The sequence below is a fragment of the Bos mutus genome, chromosome 11 (genome assembly GCF_027580195.1).
Source record: "Bos mutus isolate GX-2022 chromosome 11, NWIPB_WYAK_1.1, whole genome shotgun sequence".
In the NCBI taxonomy this organism is placed as follows: domain Eukaryota; kingdom Metazoa; phylum Chordata; class Mammalia; order Artiodactyla; family Bovidae; genus Bos; species Bos mutus.
In genome coordinates, this window is record NC_091627.1 from 92,747,126 (window position 1) to 92,771,827 (window position 24,702).

General features: G+C 44.6%; 1 protein-coding gene across 1 annotated transcript in view; it reads right to left on the bottom strand.

Annotated features, from left to right (window-relative positions):
• ADD2 (adducin 2) overlaps window positions 1-24,702 on the bottom strand; it is a 121,474-nt gene that overhangs the window by 15,737 nt on the left and 81,035 nt on the right. The window contains exons 5-12 of the mRNA XM_070379777.1: window positions 24,266-24,417; window positions 23,751-23,831; window positions 20,409-20,558; window positions 19,107-19,250; window positions 17,140-17,238; window positions 10,515-10,691; window positions 1,828-2,085; window positions 806-925 (exon numbers count right to left, since the gene is read on the bottom strand). Of these exons, the coding sequence (XP_070235878.1) occupies window positions 806-925; window positions 1,828-2,085; window positions 10,515-10,691; window positions 17,140-17,238; window positions 19,107-19,250; window positions 20,409-20,558; window positions 23,751-23,831; window positions 24,266-24,417 (1,181 nt within the window). The remainder of the gene's footprint in view (window positions 1-805; window positions 926-1,827; window positions 2,086-10,514; window positions 10,692-17,139; window positions 17,239-19,106; window positions 19,251-20,408; window positions 20,559-23,750; window positions 23,832-24,265; window positions 24,418-24,702) is intronic.

The following is a 24,702-nucleotide window of genomic DNA, read 5'->3' on the forward strand; positions in this document are numbered from 1 at the left end:
CCCTGAGGAATTGGTTTAAACTACAGATTTCTGGGGGAGGGGGACACCTCATATATGTTAAATCTCAAACCCGTGGGAGGAGGGTTGGGGGTAAGCCAGAAATCTGCATTTCAGAGGCGCACACATTGAAACACTGCTCTGAGAGCATGCCTAACCTACTGGAGGTGGTTCTGTTACAATTTAGGTATTTAAAGTAACATGAAGAAAATAAGTGAGGGAACTGTAAAGCCAAGGTAGAGAAATAAATATAAAGGATTTTGCAATTTTGAAAATGAGCCAAAGGGAAACAGCATAAAATTTGTAAAAATTCAATTTGGGGGCCTCTTAGACACATCTACTGTCTGAAGCTAGCAGCCCTCTCTTAGATGTTTACACACGATGAAAAAACCACAGCACTTAGCACTGTGCCTGGAACATGGCCAATAAATGATACCTTCTTTCCCATGTGGGCTTCTCTGGTGGCTCAGATGGTAAAGAATCTGCCTGCAATGCAGGAGACCTGGGTTCAATCCCTGGGTTCAATCCCTGGGTCAGGAAGATCCCTTGGAGAAGGGAATGGCAATCCACTCCAGGATTCTTACCTGGAGAATTCCATGAATAGAGGAACCTGGTGGGCCAGAGTCCATGGGGTCACAAAGAATTGGACATGACCTGAGCGACTAATGCTTTCTTTTCTTCTTTCCCATAAGAGGCACCTGGGGAAAGTCATGCACATCCTGCGGACGCCCCCCCCTTACACCCTTGCGGACGCCCCCTCCTTACACCCTTGCGGGAGAAGAGTGGGAGGCAGTTAGCTACACCTTACCTTGTTGCGCATGTCCAGCACTTCTTGGGGGTCAGTATAGAGAGGCACAAATTGGTTTGGGTTTTCGATCCGTATGGGCATGCCACTGCTGGATTTCTCCACCTCGTCAGCCTTCATCCACTGAACACACAAGCCCCAGTGAGTAAGACAAAGGCACACAGCTCACCGTCCACCCCAGTGGTCCACCCCAGGAGAGCTGAGCTGACCAGCCTGCATGGAAGGTCAGCAAGCCTAGACAAACACATTCCCTACTCTTGGGGCACTTGGATGTCTGTCTCCCAGAGCAGAGATGGGCAGCAGATGACCCAGCAACCAAACTAAGGCCCCTGATCAACAGCCATAAATAACACTTAAGAGGAGGGACGGAGCCTCAGTGACCAGTTTCGACAGACAGCCGGCCACTCGCGTTTTAAGAGGACTTGTGGATAGTTTCATTTTTTTAATGAAGAGCTATTCTATTTGGCTGCCAGCTACTTATAAAGTAAATAGTGAAAATCAAATTAAGGGTCAGAGGTGTTTGTGTGAGGGAGAGAGAGGGAAAGAGCATAAAATTTGTAAAAATTCAACCTCTGGGCAGGTCTCTTCAACACATTAATGCCTAAAGCAAGTCCACAGAAAAGGGTACAATGGGAGAGGACAATGTAATAGAAGCAAGTACCCACCTCCCTCCTGGTTTTGCATCAGATGGTCAGTTCAAATGTTGGATACCCATCCCCCAAACTTCCAGGAAGCCCCTTCTGGATGTGGGAGCAAAACGCTTTCATGCAGCTGAGAGTGACCTGTTGAGCCATGCTCTGGACCCAGAAACTCAGCACAGAGGTACAAGAAACAGGCGATCTGCTCTGTGGGCATGAGCAGCTGCTCCCAGACTCCCAGTAGGAAGCCCTAAGGGGTGACAGGACTAGCTCAGGCCTGGGGGAGGTTTGCTCTGTTCCTCTTTTAAAGTGGTTTAGCCTGCACAGAGGCCGGGCACTCTCCTCTGACCCCGGTCTCCCCAGGGGAGCCCCTTCTGCCCTCCTTACTGTGGTCTTGGGCCGAGGGCTGCCCATGCTCCTCTGGACCTCGTCGGCCACGTTGACCCGCAGGTAGGTGTTGGGCGTGTTGAGCCAGCGGGTCTTCTCCTTCTGCTGCTTCTGGGCGTACTGCCGCAGGGCAGGCACCGGGGCGCCGTCCTCCTCAAACACGAAGGCAGTGACCGTGGCTGGAATCTCCACCTCACTTTTGTGTTTGGTTTTCTCTTGAACGAAGGGATAGCGGTAGGTGTAGCCTGTTCTGTAACCCTGAAAAGAACAAAAATAGAACCACTTAGGGTAGGGAAAATGGTCAATAACATGCCAGCTGGCCAGCCCACACACTTCACCCCCTTCCATCTAAAGGACTCAGTTTAACCCAAAGTCTCCATAATAAAATACAACCCAGGCCTTGCCACAACTCTGGAAGAAAGTGAAATTGTTAGTTGCTCAGTTGTGTCTGACTCTTTGTGACCCCCATGGACTGCAGCCCACCAGGTTCCTCAGTCCACAGGATTCTGCAGGCAAGAATACTGGAGTGGGTTGCTATTTCTTTCTGCAGGGGATCTTCCCCACCCAGGGACTGAACCCAGGTCTCCCGCATTACAGGCAGATTCTCTACTTGTTCCCTGTCGTGGTCCCCCAACACTTCCTTTCCTTCACTCCAGCAAGCCCTTTGATCAGGGGTGAGAAAGTCACCAAAATCTTGTGGACCAGACAGAGCTCCAGCTTTGGGTCTGGCCCAGTAGTTGTCAACACACTGGATCACAAAGGAGCTTTGAAAATATGGCTATCCGGGCTCACCCCAGCGTTGCCCATTTCACTGGACACTGGTACAATCTGGGCTACAGGACTTCAAAAAGCTTCCCAGCTGATTCGAGCAGTAGCCCTCCCTTCCTCAACTCTGAAGTTTCTTGACTATTTCTCTCTTGGGACCCCTGAATTTGACTCGAGAACATCCCTATCTCCTAAGAAGGACCATATATCCCTCAAAGGTGGGCTGGAGTTACTTAGAATGTTACTTAGAATGAACATTCAGGAATCTCAGCAGCTGCTGGAATAATTCTCAGCTCTACCAGTCATCTTTCTTTAAGTTAAAGTGGCATTAACAATTATGTGAATTACAAAAAAATACATAGCCATGTAGAAAAATTAAGCAATATAAAAAAAACATAAGGAAAATATGGGTTTTATGCAAAATCTCATCCTGAGAGACAACCACTAAAAATCCTTTCAGTCATCTCTTTAAGCATACATATACATATGCGCATATGTAAATATACAGACTATATAATTAATATAATATCTATATAACATATAAAACACTATATAAATGGGGCTGTACCATATAAGTGAAGTGAAATCGCTCAGTCGTGTCTGACTCTTTGCAACCCCATGGACTGCAGCCTACCAGGTTCCACCATCCATGGGATTTTCTGGCAAGAATACTGGAGTGGGTTGCCATTTCCTTCTCCAGGAGATCTTCCTGACCCAGGGATTGAACCCAGGTCTCCCACATGGTAGGCATTGTAGGCAGACACTTTACTGTCTGAGCCACCAGGGAAGATCCATATAAGCAGTCTTCTAAAATACCAATATAATTGACATGTAACATTACATTAGCTTCAGATCTACAACACAGTGATTCAATATTTGTATGTATTCTATGCATAACTGAATCACTTTGCTATACACCTGAAACTAACACAGCATTGTAAATCAACTGTGTCACGTTTTAGTCGTTAAATTGTGTCCAGGTCTTTTGTGACCCCATGGACTCCTGCCAGGCTCCTTTGTCCATGGGATTTCCTAGGCAAGAATACGGGAGTGGCTACTATACTTCAGTTAAAAAGAAATTGTATGTATTGCGAAATGATCACCATGAATCTAGTTGACATCTGGCACCTTACATAGTTATAATAGTTTTTCTTGTGATGAGAACTTTTAAGATCTACTTACTCTTTTAGCAACTTTCAAATATATAACACAGTATTAATAACTACAGTCACCATGCTGTACATTACACCCCCAGGATTACTTATTTTATATATGGAAGCTTTTACCTTTGATCCTTTACCCATTTCTCTCTGCCCCACACATGGAAGCTACCAATCTGTTCTCTGCATCTACAAGTTTGAACTTTCTGGTTTTGGTTGTTTTTTTTTTAATTCCATATAGAAATGAGATCATACAGTATTTGTCTTTCTCTGTATGACTCATTTCACTTAGCATAATCCCCTCAAGTTCCATCCACATTGTTTCAAATGGTTAGAGTTCTTTCTTTTCATAGCTAAATAATGTTCTACCATATATATATATATGCACCACTTTTTCTTTATCCATTCTTTCATCAGTGGATACTTAGGTTGCTTCCATATCTCGGCAATTGTAAGTATTACTACATAATCAGCTTTAAAAGTTGCTTCTCTAGTTCATCAATTCGTCTTGGAGATTTCTTCATGTTACTGAACATAAATACACAGCGACCTTAAACAACTGCATAATATGCCAGTGAATGTACATATCACAATTTTTCTAACCAACACTGGAAGACACTTTTGTTAATTTCAAAATATTATAAACAACCCTGAAATGAGCAATTTTACACATTTTTCTTTAGGCAGTTAACATAAATGCCTAGTAATGAAAATGACTGAGTCAAAGGGTGCACAGTTTTTACATATTTATTTTAAAGGTTTTTATACATTCATCATGTCCATCTTCCCAGGACACTGAGCCATTTGCACTTCTGCCAGTTGTGCTGGAGTTCCCAGTTCTCCTCTCCTTTCCCCACCATGAATATTGTTGAGGTTTTTAAAAAATTCATTGGCAGTCAGACAGGTTAAAAGTAAAACCTTCTACTTTTGTTTTGTTCTTTTTTAGATTACTAGTAAGATTGGATATTTAATTACATTTAATGGCCTCGAATATCTTCCCTTGTAAACTGTGTCCTTAGTTCATTTTCCTATTGTGATGTTTATCTTTTCATATTGATTTATTCCTTTTACAGTAAAGATATCGATCTTTTGACTGTCACAGATGTTGCAAATATTTTCCCCATACTGTCTTTAGTTTTGTTTATGGCGGGTGAGGTGGTTTTTTAAAAATGTAAAATTTGAATTTTAATGTAATCATAACTGTCAATATTTGTCATCATGATTTCAGACTTTCCTGCCATGCTTGACAAGGTCTTTCCCAACATAGAAGCATCAAGGATATTAATCTATGTTTTTAAATCTCTGTATTAATTTCCTTTTCATGTTTAAATTTTTGGCAAAGGAGGGATCTATCTTGTTGAAAGGAAAAAGCAGCAAGCTACCCTAGGTTCATTTCCCACAGGGCTAGGAGTCTATCTTTCCCCACAGATTTATAAGATGGCTGTTTCTCCTGTTAAATTTTCATGTATTTGGGATCTATTTCTGGACTCTTTAAGCTGTAGCTCTGATTGGCCTGTCCCTTCTGGACTAATGCCCCTCCCTTCAGTGACTAAAGCCTTATCACACTTTACCATGTGGTGGTAATCACTATAGGATTTTCCAAGTCATTCTGAATTTCAACTGAAAGAACATTTTGCTAAGTCCTTATATCTTGCTCCACTTTTGAGGAAATTACATTGAGTTTATTGATTAACTTGCAAGCCTCTTTACCCTACTGAAGCTTTTAACCAAGAATAAATTATAGCTCTTCCCTGATTTAAGGTTTTCTCTGATGTCTATTGGTAAAATTTTACAGCTGTCTTTAAAGGGCGTCTGCTTAAAACTTTATGATGTTGTTGCATTTACAAATAGGATTATTTCCTCTCATATTTTCACATACATTATTATATGTTAAAATACAAAAAAGCTACTAATTTTTACACATATTTTCATAATTGACCACTTTAAGTGCACTTATTTTTTTTTTAATTGGAGGATAATTGCTTTACAATGCTGTGTTGGTTTTTACCGTACAGCAACATGAATCTATAAGTGTATATATATGTCCCCTACCTCTTGAACCTCCCTCCTAGCCCCCACCCCATCCCACCCCACTAGGCTGTCCCAGAGCATGGGGTTGAGCTCCCTGTGTTATACGGCAGTTTCCCATTAGCTATCTATTTCACATGCGGTACAGTATATGCTTCAGTGCACTCACTCAATTCGTCCCACTCTTCTTCCCCTACTGTGTCCATAAGTCTATTCTCTGTGTCTCTATTTCTGTCCTGCAAATAGGTACATCAGTGCCATTTTTCTAGATTCCATATATATGCATTAATATATGATATTTTCTGACTTACTGACTGACTTTCTGACTTACTTTCCTTTATATAACAGGCTGTAGGTTCATTCACCTCACTAGAACTGACTCAAATTTGTTCCTTTTTACAGCTGAGTAATATTCCCTTGTATGTATGTACAGGGCTTTACAGGTGGAGCTAGTGGTAAAGAACCCGCTTGCCAATATAGAGATGCGGGTTGGATCCCTGGGTCGGGAAGATCCCCTGGAGGAGGACACGGCAACCCAGTATTCTTGCTTATATCTTGCTTATACTCTTGTTTATATCTGTTGATGGACATCTAGGCTGCTTTCATGTCCTAACTGTTGTAAACAGTGCTGCAATGAACATTGGGGTACATCTGTCTTTTTCAATTATGATTTTCTCAGGGTATATGCCCAGTAGTGGGATTGCCGGGTCATATGGTAGTTTTATTCCTAGTTTTTTTTTTAAAGAAATCTCCATACTGTTCTCCATAGTGGCCATATCAATTTACATTCCCATCAACTGTGCAAGAATGTCTCCTTTTCTCCAAACCCTCTCCAGCATTTATTATTTGTAGATTTTTTGGTGATGGCTATTCTGACTGGTGTGAGGTGATTCCTCATTGTAGTTTTTATTTGCATTTCTCTACTAATGAGCTATTTTGAGCAATTTTTCATGTTTTATTGGCCATTCACATGTCTTCTTTAGAGAAATGTCTTTTTAGGTCTTCTGCCCATCTTTTGATTGTTTTTTGTTTGTTTTTCTAATATTGAGCTGAATGAGCTGCTTGTATATTTTGGAGGTTAATCCTTTATCAGTTGCTTCATTTGCAATTATTTTCTCCCATTCTAAAGGTTGTCTTTTTATCTTGTTTTTGGTTTCTTTTGCTGTGCAAAAGCTTTTAATTTTAATTAGGTCTCATTTGTTTGTTTTCATCTTTATTTCCATTACTTTAGGAGGTGGGCCATAGAGGATCTTGCTTGCAATTTATGTCCAAAAATGTTCTGCCTATGTTTTTTACTCTAAGAGTTTTATAGTTTCTGGTCTTACATTCAGGTCTTTAATCCATTTTGAGTTTATTTGTATTATGGTGTTAGGACAAGTTCTAATTTCATTCTTTCACATGGAGCTGTCAGTTTTCCTAGCACCAGTTATTGAAGAGACTATCTTTTCTCCATTGCATATTTTTGCCTCCTTTGTCAAAAATAAAGTACCCACAGGTGCGTGGATTTCTGGGCTTTCTATCTTGCTCCATTAGTCTATATTTCTGTTTTGTGCCAGTACCATACTGTCTTGATGACTATAGCTTTGTAGTATAGTCTGAAGTCAGGAAGGTTGATTCCTCCAGCTCCATTTTTCTTTCTCAAGATTGCTTTAGCTATTCGGGGTCTTTTGTGTTTCCATACAAATTGTGAAATTTTCTGTTCCAGTTCTCTGAAAAATGCCATGGAAATTTGATAGGTATTGCACTGAATCTGTAGATGGCTTTGGATAGTATAGTCATTTTCACAATATTGAATCTTCTAATCCAAGAACATAATATATCTCTCTATTGGTTTGTGTTATCTTTGATTTCTTTCATGAGTGTCTTATAGTTTTTGGTATACAGGTCTTTTGTCTCCTTAGGTAGGTTTATTCTTAGGTGTTTTATTCTCTCTCTTTCTCTTTTTGTTTTTGCAATGGTGAATGTGATTGATTCCTTAATTTTTCTTTCTGATTTTTCATTGTTCACATGTAGGAATGCAAGGTACTTCTGTGTATTGATTTTCTACCCTGTGACTCTAGTAAATTCATTGATTAGCTGTAGTAGCTTTCTGATAGTATCTTATAGGGTTTTCTATGTATAGTATCATGCCATCTGCAAACAGTGAGAGTTTTACTTCTTCTTTTCCAATCTGGATTCTTTTTATTTCTTTATCTTCTCTGATTGCCATGGCTAGGACTTCCAAAACTCTGCTGAATAAAAGTGATGAGAGTGGGCATCCTTGTCTTGTTCCTGATGTTAGAGAAAATGCTTTCAGTTTTCCACCATTGAAAATAATATTTGCTGTGGGTCTATCATAAATGGCCCTTGTTAAGTTGAAGCAGGTTCCTTCCATGCCCATGTTCTGAAGAGTTTTTGTCATAAGTGGATGCTGAATTATGTTGAAAGCTTTTTCTGTATCCATTGAGATTATCAAATGATTTTTATCTTTAAATTTATTAATGTGGTGTATCACATTGATGGATTGATGTACACTGAAGAATCCTTGCATCCCTGGGATAAAGTTGATTTGATCATGGTATAGGATCCTTTCAATGTGTTGTTGGATTCTGTTTGCTAGAATTTTGTTGAGGATTTTTGCATCTATGTAATTTTCTTTTTTAGTAATTTTCTTTTTGTGTGTGAAGTCTGATTTTGGTATCAGGGTGATGGTGGTTTCACAGAATGAGTTTGGAAGTGTTCCTTCCTCTGCCATTTCTTGGAAAAGTTTGAAAAGGCTAGACATTAGCTCTTCTCTAAATATTTGATAGAATTAACCTGTGAAGCCATCTGGCCCTGGGCTTTTGTTTTTTGGGAGATTTTTTTAACACCATTTCTACTACAGTGCTTGTAATTTATCTGTTCATAATTTCTATTTCTTCCTGTTCAGTCTTGGATGGTTTAACTTTTCTAAGAATTTGTCCATTTCTTCCAGGTTGTCCATTTTATTGGCATATATTGCTCATAGTAGGTCTCTTATTATCCTTTGTATTTCTGCATTGTCTGTTGTAACCTCTCCTTTTTCATTTCTAATTTTGTTGATTTGAGTCTTGTCCCTCTTTTTTCTTGATATGCACTCATTATTTCTAATTTTTCTCAGTTGATTCTTTTGAACCTTAGAGGTAGGTAGATGTACTGACTATAAAGAAGAGTAATTTTGTTTTCTATACAACATGTACACCTCTTATTTTTAGATCTCACTGCCTTAAATTGATTTCCAGTATTATTCTTGAACAACATTAAATAATAGTGCTGAGAACAGAATCATTGTTTAGTTTCAAAATTTAATGGAAATTCTTCTAGTGTTTCACCACAATACTGGTGTTCGTTTTGACAAAAAAAAAAAAAAGGTAATTTTAATCATATTAAATAAATGACTTCCTATCCTACTTAACACCTATTATTTTTATAAATTGAGATTACATTTTTATCAAATACCTTTTGATCTCAAAGTGATCCATAGGTTTTTATCCTTTGACTCATTGATATCATGAAATATATTTAGATTTATAATATTAAACCATCCTTCAACACAAGGAATGAACCCTCACTTGGTTATCATGTATTATTATTCTAATATTATGCCAGATACTATTTACTAGTTTTCATGCAGCATTTTTCATCAACTCAAAGTGAGATTTGTCTGAATGTCTTATAATTGTTATGGCTTGGTTTCCTTCTCTCACTCTTCTCTGCCACATTTAAACAGCATAGGAATAGTCTGTTTCTTAAAAGTTTGAGGGAATTTCTGCATGAAACCATTTGGTCCTGGTGCTTTATTCAGCCACAGATTACTCACCACACAAATGTTAATAGGAGTTGTATTTTCATTGTGGATTGTACCTTTTAGTACTATAAAGTTACCCTCGTGGTCAGCCCTGTAATAAACTGGTGATGATTTGGAGGAACTGGAAGCAAAACGGAAAGGATTAATTATTGCAAATGACCCAGACACAATAACGAAAGGGTCCAAATTAATAGCAGTGAGGAGGAGGGGAAATAATACAGGAATGCTACAAAAATAGGGCTCATCTTCACTCTTCTGAGCAATCTGGGAAGTCATAGCCTCTTCTTGCAGTTAGTTCCTCACTGTGTATGCTTTTCGCTTATTCTTGAATTGTTTCCTGTTTATGTCATATGTCATCAATTAAACTGTTAGTTCCAGAAGGAAGGATGTCTTATAATGCTTTTGGATCCTTTAAAGCCCAGTCTAGTCATATATCAGTTAATTTTTTACCTGATTGTTTGCTTGATTCATCACAATAGGAATAGTGTTGTAATGCTATTTATCGGGAATAGGGAAATCAAAGCTACTGTGTTTTCTGTGTTAAAATCATGAGATTAGAAGGAAACACAGAGCTAACTGCAAAAGAGGAGTAAACCAAGCCACAATATGAGAGAGGCTCTGTGGTCCTGCTTTTTGCTGGATTACCACCTCACACGCCAACCAGTAGTTTCCTACCCCTTCTCCAAAGGGCACCCAGCAGGTGCAGCACCCACAGCCCTTGGAAAGGGAGTGGCAAAGGCCATCGTTTGAGAAGATTCAAGTACTACTAGCGTGACCACAAACTCTTAGTCAAGTTGCCAGTCAAAGGGCTTTAACAACTGAATTGTGATGCTGGCAGTTCTCGTATCTACTGAGTGCTTCATACTGACTGGTTTTGGGGGGCTAACCCACAAAGGACTGGTCTGGAAGGACAATGGCAGGAGACTCACCAGATTGTCCAGCATCCTCATGAGGGCCTCGAACTCGTGCTCCCCCAGCCGGCTCTTCCGCATGGGCCCGAAGGTGCCCCCTGCCCACTGCACAGAGCCCACCTCATGAGGCCGCTGCTTCTCCTGTTCCAGCAGGATGAGGTTCTCCACACCCCCCGCACTGGACAGAGCAGACACCTGTGGCAACGAGCAGAAAGCCGTCAGCTCACACACGTGCGTGTGTGTGTACACCCACAGCCCTGTACACATTCTGTGCTCCTGTGTGTAATAGAGAATGGGGATCAGGGAAGGTTAGAAACAGAAATCTCCGGAAAACTGAGTTGTATTTGGCTTTTTCCTCCTAGAGGAAAGCTGCTCCAAACCTGTAGGGCATGTGCCCATTCCCAAGGAAAAAGGTATTAGTATTTCTGTCCCAATGTCAGTTTTTAGGGAGACATAACAAGTGTTAGGAGAAAGCAATGGCACCCCACTCCAGTACTCTTGCCTGGAAAATCCCATGGACAGAGGAGCCTGGTGGGCTGTAGTCCATGAGGTCGCTAAGAGTCGGACACGACTGAGCGACTTCACTTTCACTTTTCACTTTCATGCATTGAAGAAGGAAATGGCAACCCACTCCAGTGTTCTTGCCTGGAGAATCCTAGGGACGGGGGAGCCTGGTGGGCTGCCGTCTATGGGGTCGCACAGAGTCAGACACTGCCGGGAGCCGGCGAGAGACATTCCACTCGTGACAAAGGTCATGAGGAAGGAGGCTCGGCATACGCAAAGGCAGGATCGAGCCTCAGGAGTCCGCCCGGATATTCTCGAGCATCTACCCCCAAAAAACCAGAGTCTGCCTACTTTATTGCTTTGTGCTCTCATCACCGACTTTACTGGGGGCTGTCCCCCATCACCATCTCACTCTCTCTGTCAAAGAGTTAACTTACAGCTCCAATTAATAAAGTTCCTGGGCAATTAGGAGTGTTTAAATCCAAACCCCTCAGATGGCTCTCTAACTCGCCTGACAAGTTTACCCGGACTCCTGCAGCTATGCATACGATTGTTTACAGTCTCCCAGCCTCGAGAGGCACGGGAAGCTTAAGATATTCAAATAGCTGAGAGCCTCTCAGAGAGTTAGAAACTGTCAGAATAAAACTAGTAAAAGATTTCAATGATGAACCAATGCTTGTTGCCAAGTTTTCACATCCCCTGAATTGTATCCTTGAATATGTATTAATTAATAGTTGGTATGTAGAAAAAATAAGTAGTGGCCTTGGTGTTAGTAACTTTAGACCCTTAAGGTAATAAATTCTTTCCTTTGTTGTAAAACCCATTACACATCCGCCCTATAGGAATGCAATTTTATCTTCGGAAGATGGCGCCAAACCTTAAAATAATTACTCTTAGAGAAAATAAGTCTTTGTTGATAAGTCCTTGTCAAGAGTCATAAAATGTTAATAGGCCTTCTGGCCAGAAGACGATGTAAATCACTTAAACCATTTGTATACGATAAATTTGCAGGAAAGAAACCCTGGTTTTTGATAAGGGTCAAAGACTGCTGACTTTGCATCCCCTATTATCCTCTAGGTGTAACTTAGGGTATATAAGCCCCTATTAAAAATAAAGCTACGGGCCTTGCTCACCAGAGCTTGGTCTCCCCATGTCATTCTTTTCACATTCTGGCTGAAGTCTCCATCTGGACCGCGGATATCCTCTGTGACCATTTATTTGCCTGGGCTTCTAAGACCCACTCGAGAAGGTGTCTAAGGTGGGGCACCTTCCGCTATTCGAGAGGGCGCCTGCAGCCTCTGTGGTCAGAGCTAACCTGGTGTCACGGGTTATATTGATTTTCCGCGTAAGCCAAGCTACTCAGCCTCTTTTCTCCACTGAATTTTCCTACTGAACTATCCTCATTCTATTACTCTTATATCTCTAATTAACATATAAATAGTCGCCTAGGCCGTCTCTCCTTCGAATACCCTGGATCAGCCGGGGCTGGACCCCGCAAGACACGACTGAAGTGACTTAGCAACAGCAGCAGCAGCAGGAAATGTTAAATCTTGAGAATAAAACAGCACAGAGGACTGAAAAGTTACCTGGCACAGAGGCCAACTTCAAGCTGTGATTATTTCCAGGGAACAAGGGAATTTGAGAAAAAGAGACTTCAATTCTTGTCTATAATATTTTACTTCTCCAAGAAGAAAAGGCTGTTGATATTTGTTAAATCCAGTGAGTGGAGAGTGAGTATTGTATTATTCTCTGTATTTTTCTGTTTCTGAAATATCTCCCCTTAAAAAACAAGTCACTTGAAAGAAATAAGCTGGCTTCTAGGCCAACAAAATATGAGTGTGGCCTGTTGGGATGAATTAACAGGTCTAAAGGAAGAACATCCTCCATAATGGGCTTAGTCAGTCAAGGAACCCCAGAAAAAGGAGACAGATGAACAGCAGACAGGCACAGCCAGGCTCTGTAGAGGGCTCAGAAAACTTTCACCAACAGACTTAGAGTGTTTGCTCCACTGTCAAGGCTCCAATGGGGAGGCAACCATACAGGTAACCAGAAGCCATGGACTTGGGGTTTTAGCGCAAGAGGTATGTATATAAAACAGGTAGTTTTAGAATGATCCTAAAAACATTTATGAATCCAACTAATCTTATTTCTAATTCCATGCTCATCTGAAAGTACATTTTATTTACACCCCGTATCTGCCACCCAGATACAATTGGCTATGATGTGGCTTCTTGGGTAAGTCCAGACACAGAGAGAGAAATGGTGGATTCCAAGTATTGTAAGTATTGAAGCTGAAGTTTTGTACTGCACATCAAGACCCTTCCCCAGTAGCTCAGCTGGTAAAGAATCCGCCTGCAATGCAGGAGACTCCAGTTTGATTCCTGGGTCAGGAAGATCCCCTGGAGAAGGGACAGGATACCCACGCTAGTATTCTTGGGCTTCCCTGGTGGCTCAGATGGTAAAGAATCCGCCTGCAATGCAGGAGACCTGGGTTTGAGTCCTGGGTTGGGAAAAGCCCTGGAGGAGGGCATGGAAACTCTCTCCAGTATTCTTGTTTGGAGAATCCCCATGGATAGAGGAGCCTCAGAGGCTAGCGTCGCAGAGTCAGACACGACTGAGCAACTAAGCACAGCATCAAGACCCTAGTGTTCTGATTAATATTTATTACTCCCTGTAAACCTGCTTGTCATGGGGGAACAGCTCTGATTATTTAAGCTTCCAGTGTTCCAGTTTTTATGTCAGTTATTGTTTTATTGAAGATGAAAGAAATCGATGTAGCCTGATGAGAAACCCAGGCCGATGAAGCCCTGAGGATCCTGGACATGCTCCAGAGAGTATGAGTCACCAGTGTAACATACAGCCCCATGAGACTTCCTGGAGGTCAGCCAGGCAACCTTCTCAGTGACCCCCCAACACTCTGTGAAGAGGAAGAAGTAGGAACAAGCATTTTCCACACCCTCTTCATCCAAGGCATGTGTCCCATAGAAGCCTCCATTTTTAGCTTAAAAAGATGACTCCACACCCTGCAAATATATATAACTAGAGGCCATTTATTCCATACTCTTACAAAAAATAAGAGTCCTTATCTAATATTCCTAGAAGGTGTCAGCTCCATGCTTGAAGAGGCAACCTAAAGTATTATTATCCAAATGTTAGAAGGGTTACAATGAGATGGTAGAGATTACATTGAGCTGAAATCTACCTTTTTATCATGTTCATTCACTGGTCCCAGCTCTGCCCTCTGCTGCCCTGTTCTCTAATTCTGAAGTCCCTCACACCCGGCACTGAGGCTGAGCATGTGGGAATACACTCTCGAAGATAGCAAATCCTAGGTGGTTGATCAATTACCACATTCATCCTGGACTCCTACCTGGTCAAGGCAGGCTTTAGCCCTAGGACCCTGAAACCTTGACCTGAAGTGCCAGCTCCCTGGGGAGAGGCCCCAGCCTGTCAGCTGACCTTTCCCGCCAGCCTTTACTGCCCTGAGAGGCAGTGCGATGTAGTATTTAAGACATAGAACTTGGGTACCAGGCTGCCTGAGTTTGGATCCTGGCTCCACCACCTACTTGCTGTGTAACTCTGAGCAGCTATTTACCCTCCCTGTAAAATGAAAATAGTATATTGACCTCATGAGATTTATTTAAGGTATTCCTAAAGCTCTTAGAACAGCACTTGGTACATAAAGAGTGGCATAGAAACACTTAGGAAAAACAAATTCTGAGGCTTTACCATGGAACGCTGAGAGGCAGTGCCCCGGGGACTGGTCATTTGTGGAGGAGGAGAGAACTGCCCACTTCCTTGCAAGAGCTGCCTCCTCCCATCTCCCTCTTCCCCTCTACGTTTCCATGGCAATGGGTAGCACATGAAGAGTTGCCTGAGCTGCTTCTCATCTGCCTGTAAGCAGAGCAGGTAGCCACCTCTCTGAGCAGAGGATGACCCAGTTTCCTGGAACCCCAAATGGATGGAAAGCAAAGAGAATGCTGTCCCCAGGAGAGAGGAACAGGCTCTTAGCCTTGAACCACTGAAATGACCACAGACACATTTGCTTATTTTCCAAGGTCACTGAGAAAGAAAATTAGTCCCATAATGCAAGCAGAACTCCAGTGCAGGTCATCCATCTGGAAACGTCCCTCTCAGGGGCTGCAGTCCCAACAGCTCTGCAGGCTGCTGGCACCTGTTCTCTTCTGAGCCTTACTCCACCCACACCCTTCATTGATCTCTCCTGTTTTTCTTCTACTCCTTCCAGTTCATTTCTCCCTCTAGAAGCCTTCCTGCTCCACTCACTGAAAAAAAGACACTGGAGCCTTTCTTGGGGTTATCTGCCCCCATTGCCTGATGCACTTTATAAAAGTTGCATCAAACCAGTCCCAACTGAAAAAAGAATGTGACAGCAGGCAGGGCCAAGAGGAGCAGCAGGGGCTGTCCAGGAGAGTGGCGGGCTGCTCGGCCCTTCATCTAGCCGAAGGCCCAGCTAGATGGACTTCCTCCCTTTGGTTAAATAGCACAAGGGCCCTTTCTGGGGATCTAGAGCCTATGGCGAAGAAGGCACTGGCAACCCACTCTAGTACTCTTGCCTGGAAACTGCCATGGACGGAGGAGCCTGGTAGGCTGCAGTCCATGGGGTTGCTAGGAGTCGGACACGACTGAGTGACTTCACTTTCACTTTTCACTTTCATGCATTGGAGAAGGAAATGGCAACTCACTCCAGTGTTCTTGCCTGGAGAATCCCAGGGACGGGGGAGCCTGGTGGGCTGCCGTCTATGGGGTTGCACAGAGTTGGACACGACTGACGTGACTTAGCAGCAGCATAGCCTACGGAGGCATACTCTATCCATTCATTTTTAGGGCTGGGCTATCTTTGCAAGGAGATAAGGCTTTATCATTTTCTCATAGAAGCCTCCGTCTATGAGATCTTTGCAAGGACATGAGGCTTTATCGTTTTCTCATAGAAGCCTCCTTCTGCATAAAAATGGGAAACTCTTCAGAGTTCAGATATGGAGAAGAGAAAATGGGCTTATCAGAAGCTCTGCCAGGTTCTAACATCATCCAGGGGTCAGAGTTCAGGGCCAGGATCATTGGATGAGGGGAGGGGTCACCTCTTCATCACTGTCCTCTCAACTTATCCTTTAAAAACCACTGAGAAAGGTCCCACTTGTACAGCCTTCACTAGTAATGCTTTTGGGATTACTCCCATTCTTCCTGCATAGCGACCAAGAGAAGGGTGAGCAGTCTTCCTTGGGATACTGCTCTGCCAGGAGAGGGCAGACAGGGCCCCACAAGGGATGCAAAGCGCTGACTCACCCTGGAGCAGCTGGCCTCCCCTGTCAACCGAGTCCTGACAATACCATCAGCAACACCTCTCCTTGTCTGAAAGGCCATCCTCACAAGGTCTCTGTAGACCCAGTTCTACAGCTGAGGAAACAGGAAATGGAGGCTTGCAGGGGGCAAGTCCCTGACCCAAGGGCACAGATCCCAGGGCTGGGAAGGATGGAGCCCCGTCAGTTGTGCAAGACCCTCCTACTCACCCCTGACGGCTTGCTGCACTGAAGGAGCACGTGCTTGGCTTATCCACCTTGTTATTTGATAAAACTGCAGGATGTGTGTTTTCCTATTGCTTCTCCACCCACCCTCTATCTCATCCTTTACCAGTTAGGAGGACCACACCACAGGCTCCCTGGACTTCACCCTGGGGCCTCCCTGGTGCCAGGCCTGCCATGCCAACACTCCACCTGGGCCATCTCTCCATTTCTCTTTCTGGACTTGACCACATTCAGAGTCATTGCAAGCTACCCTCTGCCAAGCAAAGAAAAGCAGACCTACCTGGGTGGTGTTTGTGAGGGGACACCCCAGGTAACACAGGAGCATGGGACAGTCCTCCCACTGTCCTACTGGTGAGCCCAGGCATCTTCCTGCCCTCAACACTGACCCCCAAGAGTTGGGTGCTGGTTGTTGGACAAGGGTGATAAAAAATTTTAAAGCTGCAAAACTAAGTGTGAAACTTTAGAAGGATAAGGCAGAGAAGCAGAGTGAGGCTCCACCTAAAGGTCTCCTTAAATCACAGCGCAGGGGGCCACCACCATTACCCCTGGGCCCCTACCAGAGCCCCTCCTGGGCCCACTGTCCAGGGGAACATGCTTACCTGTATCTCACACGCAGCCTGTAGGTGGAAGATCTTATAAAACGCCTCCTCCACGGTATCACCCAGAGCAACCACTCCATGGTTTCTTAGCACCAGGATCTGTACAGGAGCAAACAGCCAATTGACACTTTCAGCCTTCTAAACTTCAGTTAAGAGGGAGAGATTTTTCATTTTATTCAGATCAATTTCCATATCCCATCCTGGAACACCTGCCCCCTAGTTCCTCACTCACTCTCCCTATGCAAAAACCCAGTGCAACCCCCATGAGTTTTAATATCCACCCACAAGAATGCTTAAGGCATATACCCAAAGAAATGGAAGATGCTTTTTAAAACTGAGACTGAATAGCTTGGTGGCTTGCTTTGGGCAAGGCTTGGGTTTTTAGGCCCTGAGAGCTTAGAAGTCTGAAAAATGAACGGTATGTCAAAGTGAATAAATGTATTTGCCGTTAAATACAAGGGTCTGACTTGTCCCCTGTGACTGGGTTGACTTGTGAGTCAAATCCAAGGGAATGATCCGCGAGAGATGATCCTGCATACACAGGTGAGTTGGGTCACCTCTCTGCCCCTCAGGCTTCCTCCCCATGAACTCTGTGGGGCCTGGCAGCTCTAAGATCCTACAGTTCTGTGAAAGAGGCCATAGCAACCTTTTATTCTATCTTACTAGAGGAAATAAAAGCCTAAAGAAATTGAAAGTCTCCCAGCTAATCAGGGGCAGAGTTGGAACCCAGGCCGTCCCTGATGGTGCAGTGTTTTTGACTCAGCCGGGGGCAGGCAGATCTAAAAGGGGGAAAAACAGAAAACAATTTACACCAAGGTCCAGGTGCACCCTCCCTTCTTGATTGGTTTCATCCTTAAGGATGTTCTGAGTAAAACCCAGGTGACAACCACCTGGGGGCTGGGATGCAGACCCAAGCATCAGATCCATCCTTCCAGTACCTGGGCTGAGGCCCAGTGGCCTAGTCCTCATATCCGTTCTTGCTGAAAACAGCTGGAGTTTTTTTCCTCTTAAGAGCCACAGAGATGGGAAGAGACTATGAGTCTCGCTCACAAAAGATTTTACAGATAGCGAACGCCCTTGTCTTTTTGTAGCACTTCAGGGTTGTGAACATCACCCCTCTCCTGACTCTGCTTATGAGGTTTCAGAGGATGGCAGGAAAGGGCAGCAGGGATTTCTGCTCCATGTTAGAGATGGGAAGACAGGGACTCTCAAATGGGAGATGACTCCAGCAGCAGCAAGGAAGGGGGCAAAGCACCCATCAAGCCAGGCTTGGCTCTGAAACTTCCCCTTCTAAGCTCACCAGCCCTGATTATGTGCTGTTATAAAATAGGTCTTCAGACTTAAATCAAGCAATAATAATGAGATTCTGTTCTGTCAAGTTAGCAAAAAAATAAATAAATAAATAAATAAGGGATAACACTCAAGTTTGAGGAGACTATAGAAAAATGGCATTCTTATACATACTAGCCTCGTCCAGAGGAGAGGGCAGTTTGTTACTATGCAGAGTAATAAGTTAAACTATGCATCCTTTAGAAATCAAACACAAAGATGTAGCAGAAGGAATTTTCATCATGGAATTGTTTACATTAAAAGAAAATTCGAGGAGAAAAATCTTTTCAATGTCCAACCATAGAGGACTGTTCAGGTAAATGACGGCACAGCCATTCATACGGTGACATATAATTTAAAATAGTGATTAGAAAGTATTTTAATAACTTACAGAGGAGTTGACTGTATATTGCTAAGGGGAAAGAAGAGTTTTACAATCCTAGTTTTCTAAATCTACGTGAATAGATATGGGAGTGTGCATCAAAATCGAAGGGTAGGGTGAAAGATTATTTCCTTTCTTTTGTTGCTCTTGTTTATCTGCAACTTATAAACATTTTCCAAGGAATATTTATCCCTTTTGTGATATGGGTTTTTGACAACCCCTCCCAGAGCATCTTCCTAGAACAGCTGAGCCGAACCTTGCAGGTGGGTCCAAGGCACTTCTGCAGGTTGATCCGATCAGCTTCCTGCTCCATCTCACCATTGAAGTCATAATACGCCATGTCACCCACCAGCAGGGCATCGTGGGACACAGGCAGGAGGCCCCACTTCATGGCTGACACCTTCAGTGAGATGAGAAATGGTTAGCTACCCCCACCCTCCCCACCCCCTGCCCCTCTGTCACAGTCGCCCTCTCCTCAGATGGCCCAGTCAAGCTCTGTCTGGGGACAGGCAGCAGTGAAGCAGGGTCCAGGGTCCAGGGGGTGGGTTGGTAGAGACCTTCAGCCTTGGCTGCAGAAACAGCCACGACTCTTCGCTGACAGGGAGGCCCATTGAGAAGCTCCCATTTTTCTAGCAATGGGGCAATGCAAGTGCCAGGGGAGATGATTAAAATCCAGGCTGTAACCACCATGTGCCAACCCTTGGCCTTTATTAAAAGCAAGGAACACGGAGAGATTGGGAGAGCCTCTCACCTTCCTTCAGTCATCTTGCCCTGCCCGTCACGTCAGCCCCAGCTCTGCAGAAATGCATACTTGGCACAAATATATCACGTAGCCTTAGTCTAACTTTTGGAAGGTCTGAGTGCTTGTAAACCAGTGTGATTTTGCAGAGAAAAATCACAAGTCGGTGGCAGGTCTGCTCTGCCCCTGTAGCTGTGTGGCCAGGGGATTGGTAGTTGGGGATGGGTGTCTGCTGTCTTTCCAGGTGCACTGCCGCACCTCAGGTAGACACAGAGAAGTGTCCAGAGACCTCAGGGGACAGCCTGCTCCTTGATGGTCTTCCCTCTGTTCTCTCCCAGTTCTCTTTGCTCCTGCCCCAGCTCCCAGCCCCCACCCCCACATTGTGAAAAGTGGACACAGTGCAGGTTCCCACCATCTGATCTCATAGCAAGATGTGTCCATGCCAGAGCCTGGGCTAGGGGGCAGGTGCCGGGCTGACCTAAGCAGAGTCTCAGAAGGTGGCATCACCTGGACAAGTGGGGCCGGTTTGTGTATGCAGCAGTTGGGGGACAGAGGGGGGCCGACAGTACACACCTTCACCTTATCTCCCCTCACTGAGACTTCCACAGTCAGAAAAATGAGAGGAGGAGATTCCCACATCGGGTGTCCCTCCTCACCTTGGCCCGAGTTCCAGGGAATCTTTCCAGAACTGCATTAAATGGTGAGTTTGCTCCTAGCTTGCGGGGCTTATATCTCCCCGTGGGGAGACTCTCAGAGAGACAGGTGCCATGGGTCTGCTGCCATGGGGGCTGAAATGCTGGCTGCAGAGCTGACACTCACCGCCGCCGTGGCCGGAGTGTGCAGGTGGATGATGCAACGCACGTCGGGTCTGGCAGCATAGATGGCCGAGTGCAGGCAGAAGCCCGTGGTGTCCACGGGGAAGCAGCTACTGCCCTTCTCCACCACCTCTCCCAGGATGTTCACCTTGATCTGGGCCGGGGTGGGGGTGAGGAGGAAAAGAGACTTCTGACCACCGGAAGGCAGAGGCCCCTCACTCCCCTCCCTGCAGGTGGGCCAGGCATATGCCCACCCACCAGCGTCCACTCTCCATCACACCACGGGCAACGGATGTGCTTGGTGGCGGGGTGGGGGAAGAGTTCCTGCCTGCAGGGTGAGCACACAGGCTGCTGGGAAACAAAGGCAATTTTAATTCACAAAAAATGCGAGAGTTTTGCAAACTTCACTGTGCATGAGGATCACCTGGAGATCCTATCAAAATGCAGATTTGAATTTGGTAGCCAGAACTCAGCCTGGGAGTCTGCATTTCCAAAAAGAAGCCAGTGATACCCCTGCTGCTGGTCCATGGACCACAGTTTGAGTATCAAGGTATAAGGAGAGAGTCATTCACAGAATTCTCTAGAAGCAGATAGGATGAGTCTTTAATCCCAGTGGAAATAGGAGAGCAGAGAAGCCTTCCCAGAGGAAGCAGCATCTAAGCTGAGACTTTTTCTTTTTTTCCAGCTTATTATTTTGAAAAAATTTAATCACACACAAAGGTAAAGAGGATAGTATAATGAACATCCATTTACCAGTCACCCAAAAGCTAGGGCTTAACAGACAAAGGAGAGAGCAGTCCCTGGTCTTATAATCTGCTTTTGACTCTGAGGGATTGTGGGTGTTACAGTGAACACACACGCATGCCCATGCATGTGTGTACACACACACACACACACACACATACAGCTTCTGGTGGCTGTTGCTGGCCTGGCACACAGCTAAGCCATAGCACTTCCTGCTTAACATAAACAACCTCACAGAACATCATCATCAGAGAAGACCACTTTTGACTATGACACAGAAAACAAAAGCCACTCCTTAATTATGTCTAAGCAAAGGCAAAAACAAGTTTGTACAAATGCAAAAATGACCAACACAAGGATTATAAGAGACTACTACAAGCAAGTATTAATATATGCCAATAAAATGGACAACCTGGGAGAAATGGACAAATTCATTGAGATGAACACCCTTCTAAGACTGTACCAGGAAGAAACAGGAATATGAAACAGGTCAGTCACAAGTACTGAAACTGAAACTATGATTAAAGACTTCCAACAAACAAAAGTCCAAGAACAGGTGGCTTCAGGTGTGAATTGTATCAAACATTTAGAGAAGAGTTAATACCTATCTTTCTGAAACTCTTCCAAAATAACCACAGAGGAACAAACACTCCCAAATTCATTCTATGAGGCCACCATCATCATGATACCAAAACCAGAAAAATATCTCACAAAAAAAGAAAATTGCAGATTAATATCACAAATGAATATGAATATATATGGAAGAATCCTCAACAAAATACTAGCAAACTGAGTCCAACAACACATTAAAAGGACTATACAGACAGAGGATGAGATGGTTGGAGGTATCACCAGTGAAATGGACATGAATTTGGGCAAACTCTGGGAGATAGTGAGGGACAGGCAAGTCTGGTGTGCTGTAGTCCGGGGGTTGCAAAGAGTTGGATATGACTTGGTGACTGAACAACAACACACCATGATCAAGTGGGATTTATCACAGGAATACAAGGATGGTTCAATATATGCAAATTAATCAGTATGATACAACACATTAACAAAGTGAAGAATAAAAACCATATGATCATCTCAATAGATGACCAACATTTCCTCCCAGTTGACAGGAGACATTCATCCTAACTGCACCAATAGCAGCTTTGGCCTCATTCTGTGCCCCCCACCCCAGGACTGCCCCTGGGCAGACACTGCGCCTTACAACACCTCCTTCTGTGTGTTAGTGACTCAGTCACGTATGACTCTTTGTGACCCCATAAACTAGCCCGCCAGGCTTCTCTGTCCATGGGATTCTCCAGGCAAGAATACTGGAATGGATTGACAGTCCCTTCTCCACAGGATCTTCCCAACCCAGGGATTGAACCATAGGTTCCTGCATTGCAGGCAGACTCTTTACCACTTGAGCTATAGGGAAGACCCCATCACCTCCTTCTTAGGTTCCAAATCACTCAACACAACCCTAATCCTGAAACAGGCCCTTCCAGACACGCTTAGGCTGAAAACACCTCCTGCTCCATGAGCAGTCTCCCAGAAGCTGGTAGGTAGTTAATTTAGCCTAACTTATTGACTAGAAGTGTTTGCTGGACATTAGCAGGCTAGATTTTTCCTTTCTAAAAATCATGTCAGCTTTGGCTCTTAAAACTACAGCGCAGGGACAGGCCCCTGAATGCAGCACACAGGGCAGTTCCACAACACACCCACCACACGCAGCTCAGAGGCCCAGGCGGACAAGTGGTACCAGAGTAAGGAACACGCTACTGACAACACCAGTTCCAGCAGAAGCATACGATGGTCAATAACCCTGTCTTACAAAATTCTACTTTAAGTGAATTTTACAGGGTGAACATGACTTTCAAGTGGCCTGACCCATGAAAGTGGCAGCCACCCTGCCATCTGAGGAATTTAAACCTGCAAGGCTCTGATGCAGACCCTGGTTTCCATTCAGCCCAGCTCGCCAACCTCCTCGGCTGGGGGGCCCACTCAGACTTCCCTCTCTGGGATGAGCTCTCTCTGCTCTCATGTGTTCCTTATCTCAGCCTTGGATATGTGACCTGTGGTCACACAAGAATCTCTACAGCGTAACAGGACAGTTACTGTCCCATGCAGTGCCTTTGTCCAGTGAGAAAACAGTCCCCCCTCTTGAGGACAGCTGCAGGGCCATAGGGTGTGTAGGTACTGCCATTGCGCAAATTTGAAAACTCAGCCCCGAAAGGGGACCCAGAAACTCTCTCTCCTAGTACTAGAAGAGCCTTGCATTGCGATGGGACAAAGCACTGGCTGTTGTTCTAATGTACACCTGAGCCAGGAAGGCTTCCTGACTCCCAGCCTTTGAAGTCCAATCCTGGGCGCAGAAGCCTCTAGGCTCATCTTTCCTTCCCTCTCCCTCCTAGTGAGTTTGCTGCCTTCACCTCCCATTTGGTCTCTTGGTCACATCATGGTCTGTGCAGAGTTTGTTTTGGTGTCCACGTGATTCTCTCTCCCACCAGATTGCAAACTGCATGAAGGACAAGATGGCAGTGGCTAGCGTGGAGCAAAGACGGTGCTGTCATTTCAACAAGAAATCTGTAGTGAGATGCCACACTGTACTTACCAGGCTGGATGCTGTGACTTCACTGCAAGAGACTCCCTTAGGGCTGATCAGGAAGTGGTCCTGCTCCTTGCTGACTCTCAGCTGGAGGAAAGACATGTGTTCCCCGTGGTGAGGAGGGAGACGGGCCATTTCCAATGATACTGTGCTTGAATCACCTTTACCCCTGAATCCACTGCATACAAATCTCCCCCTAGCCCAAGAACGCTTACTTCCTCCTGACCCATGAGAGATAAAGAAGACTCAGCCTTTATTTGGAGCCAGGGAAATGGAGCTATAAGAGGAATCTCCCAATGGTCAAGGGTGGCCCTAGAAATAGGCTCCAGGAATTCCTGGCTTCTCATCCAGAGAAGTGCCCACTGGGCAGGTTGTCTATTTCAGGTAGCCACAGTGGCTAGAAACCTTGGAAGAGCTCATGGCCAGCAGTGTCACAGGCACACTAAGGCTCAGGAAGTCTCCCTCTGGGTTTGGTGGGGGCCACAGGTAGAGCCCCACCCAGCCCCGGACGCTGTCCTCACCGTCACGTAGGTGTCGCTCAGCTGGGCCCAGCCATACAGGTCCAGGAGGCGGTAGACACTGCTGATCTTGCACCGCATGAGCCGCTCCCCCTTGGCCAGGTTCAGGGAGTCGGCTGTGTGGAGGTCATTGATGGGTGTCATCATGGAGAAGTCTGAAGGGACAGAAGGCAGCTTTCGGGTCAGGAGCTCACGTCTGCACTCTCCTGCCTTGCCCCCACCCTCTCCAAATTCTCCTGGGCACTAGCTACATCCATACACGAGACTCCTGTGGGCAGGGAATTCAACATCCTTTGACCCTGACTCCAGAAGAGAAAACCCTCCACAGAATGGATAGTTGTGCCCAATTAAGTTCTCTGCTCCTTTAGAGAAGAAAGGCATTGCTTTGAGTCAAAACACATGTCCAGATTCAAGGCCACAAATGAAAGGATCTCAGCTCA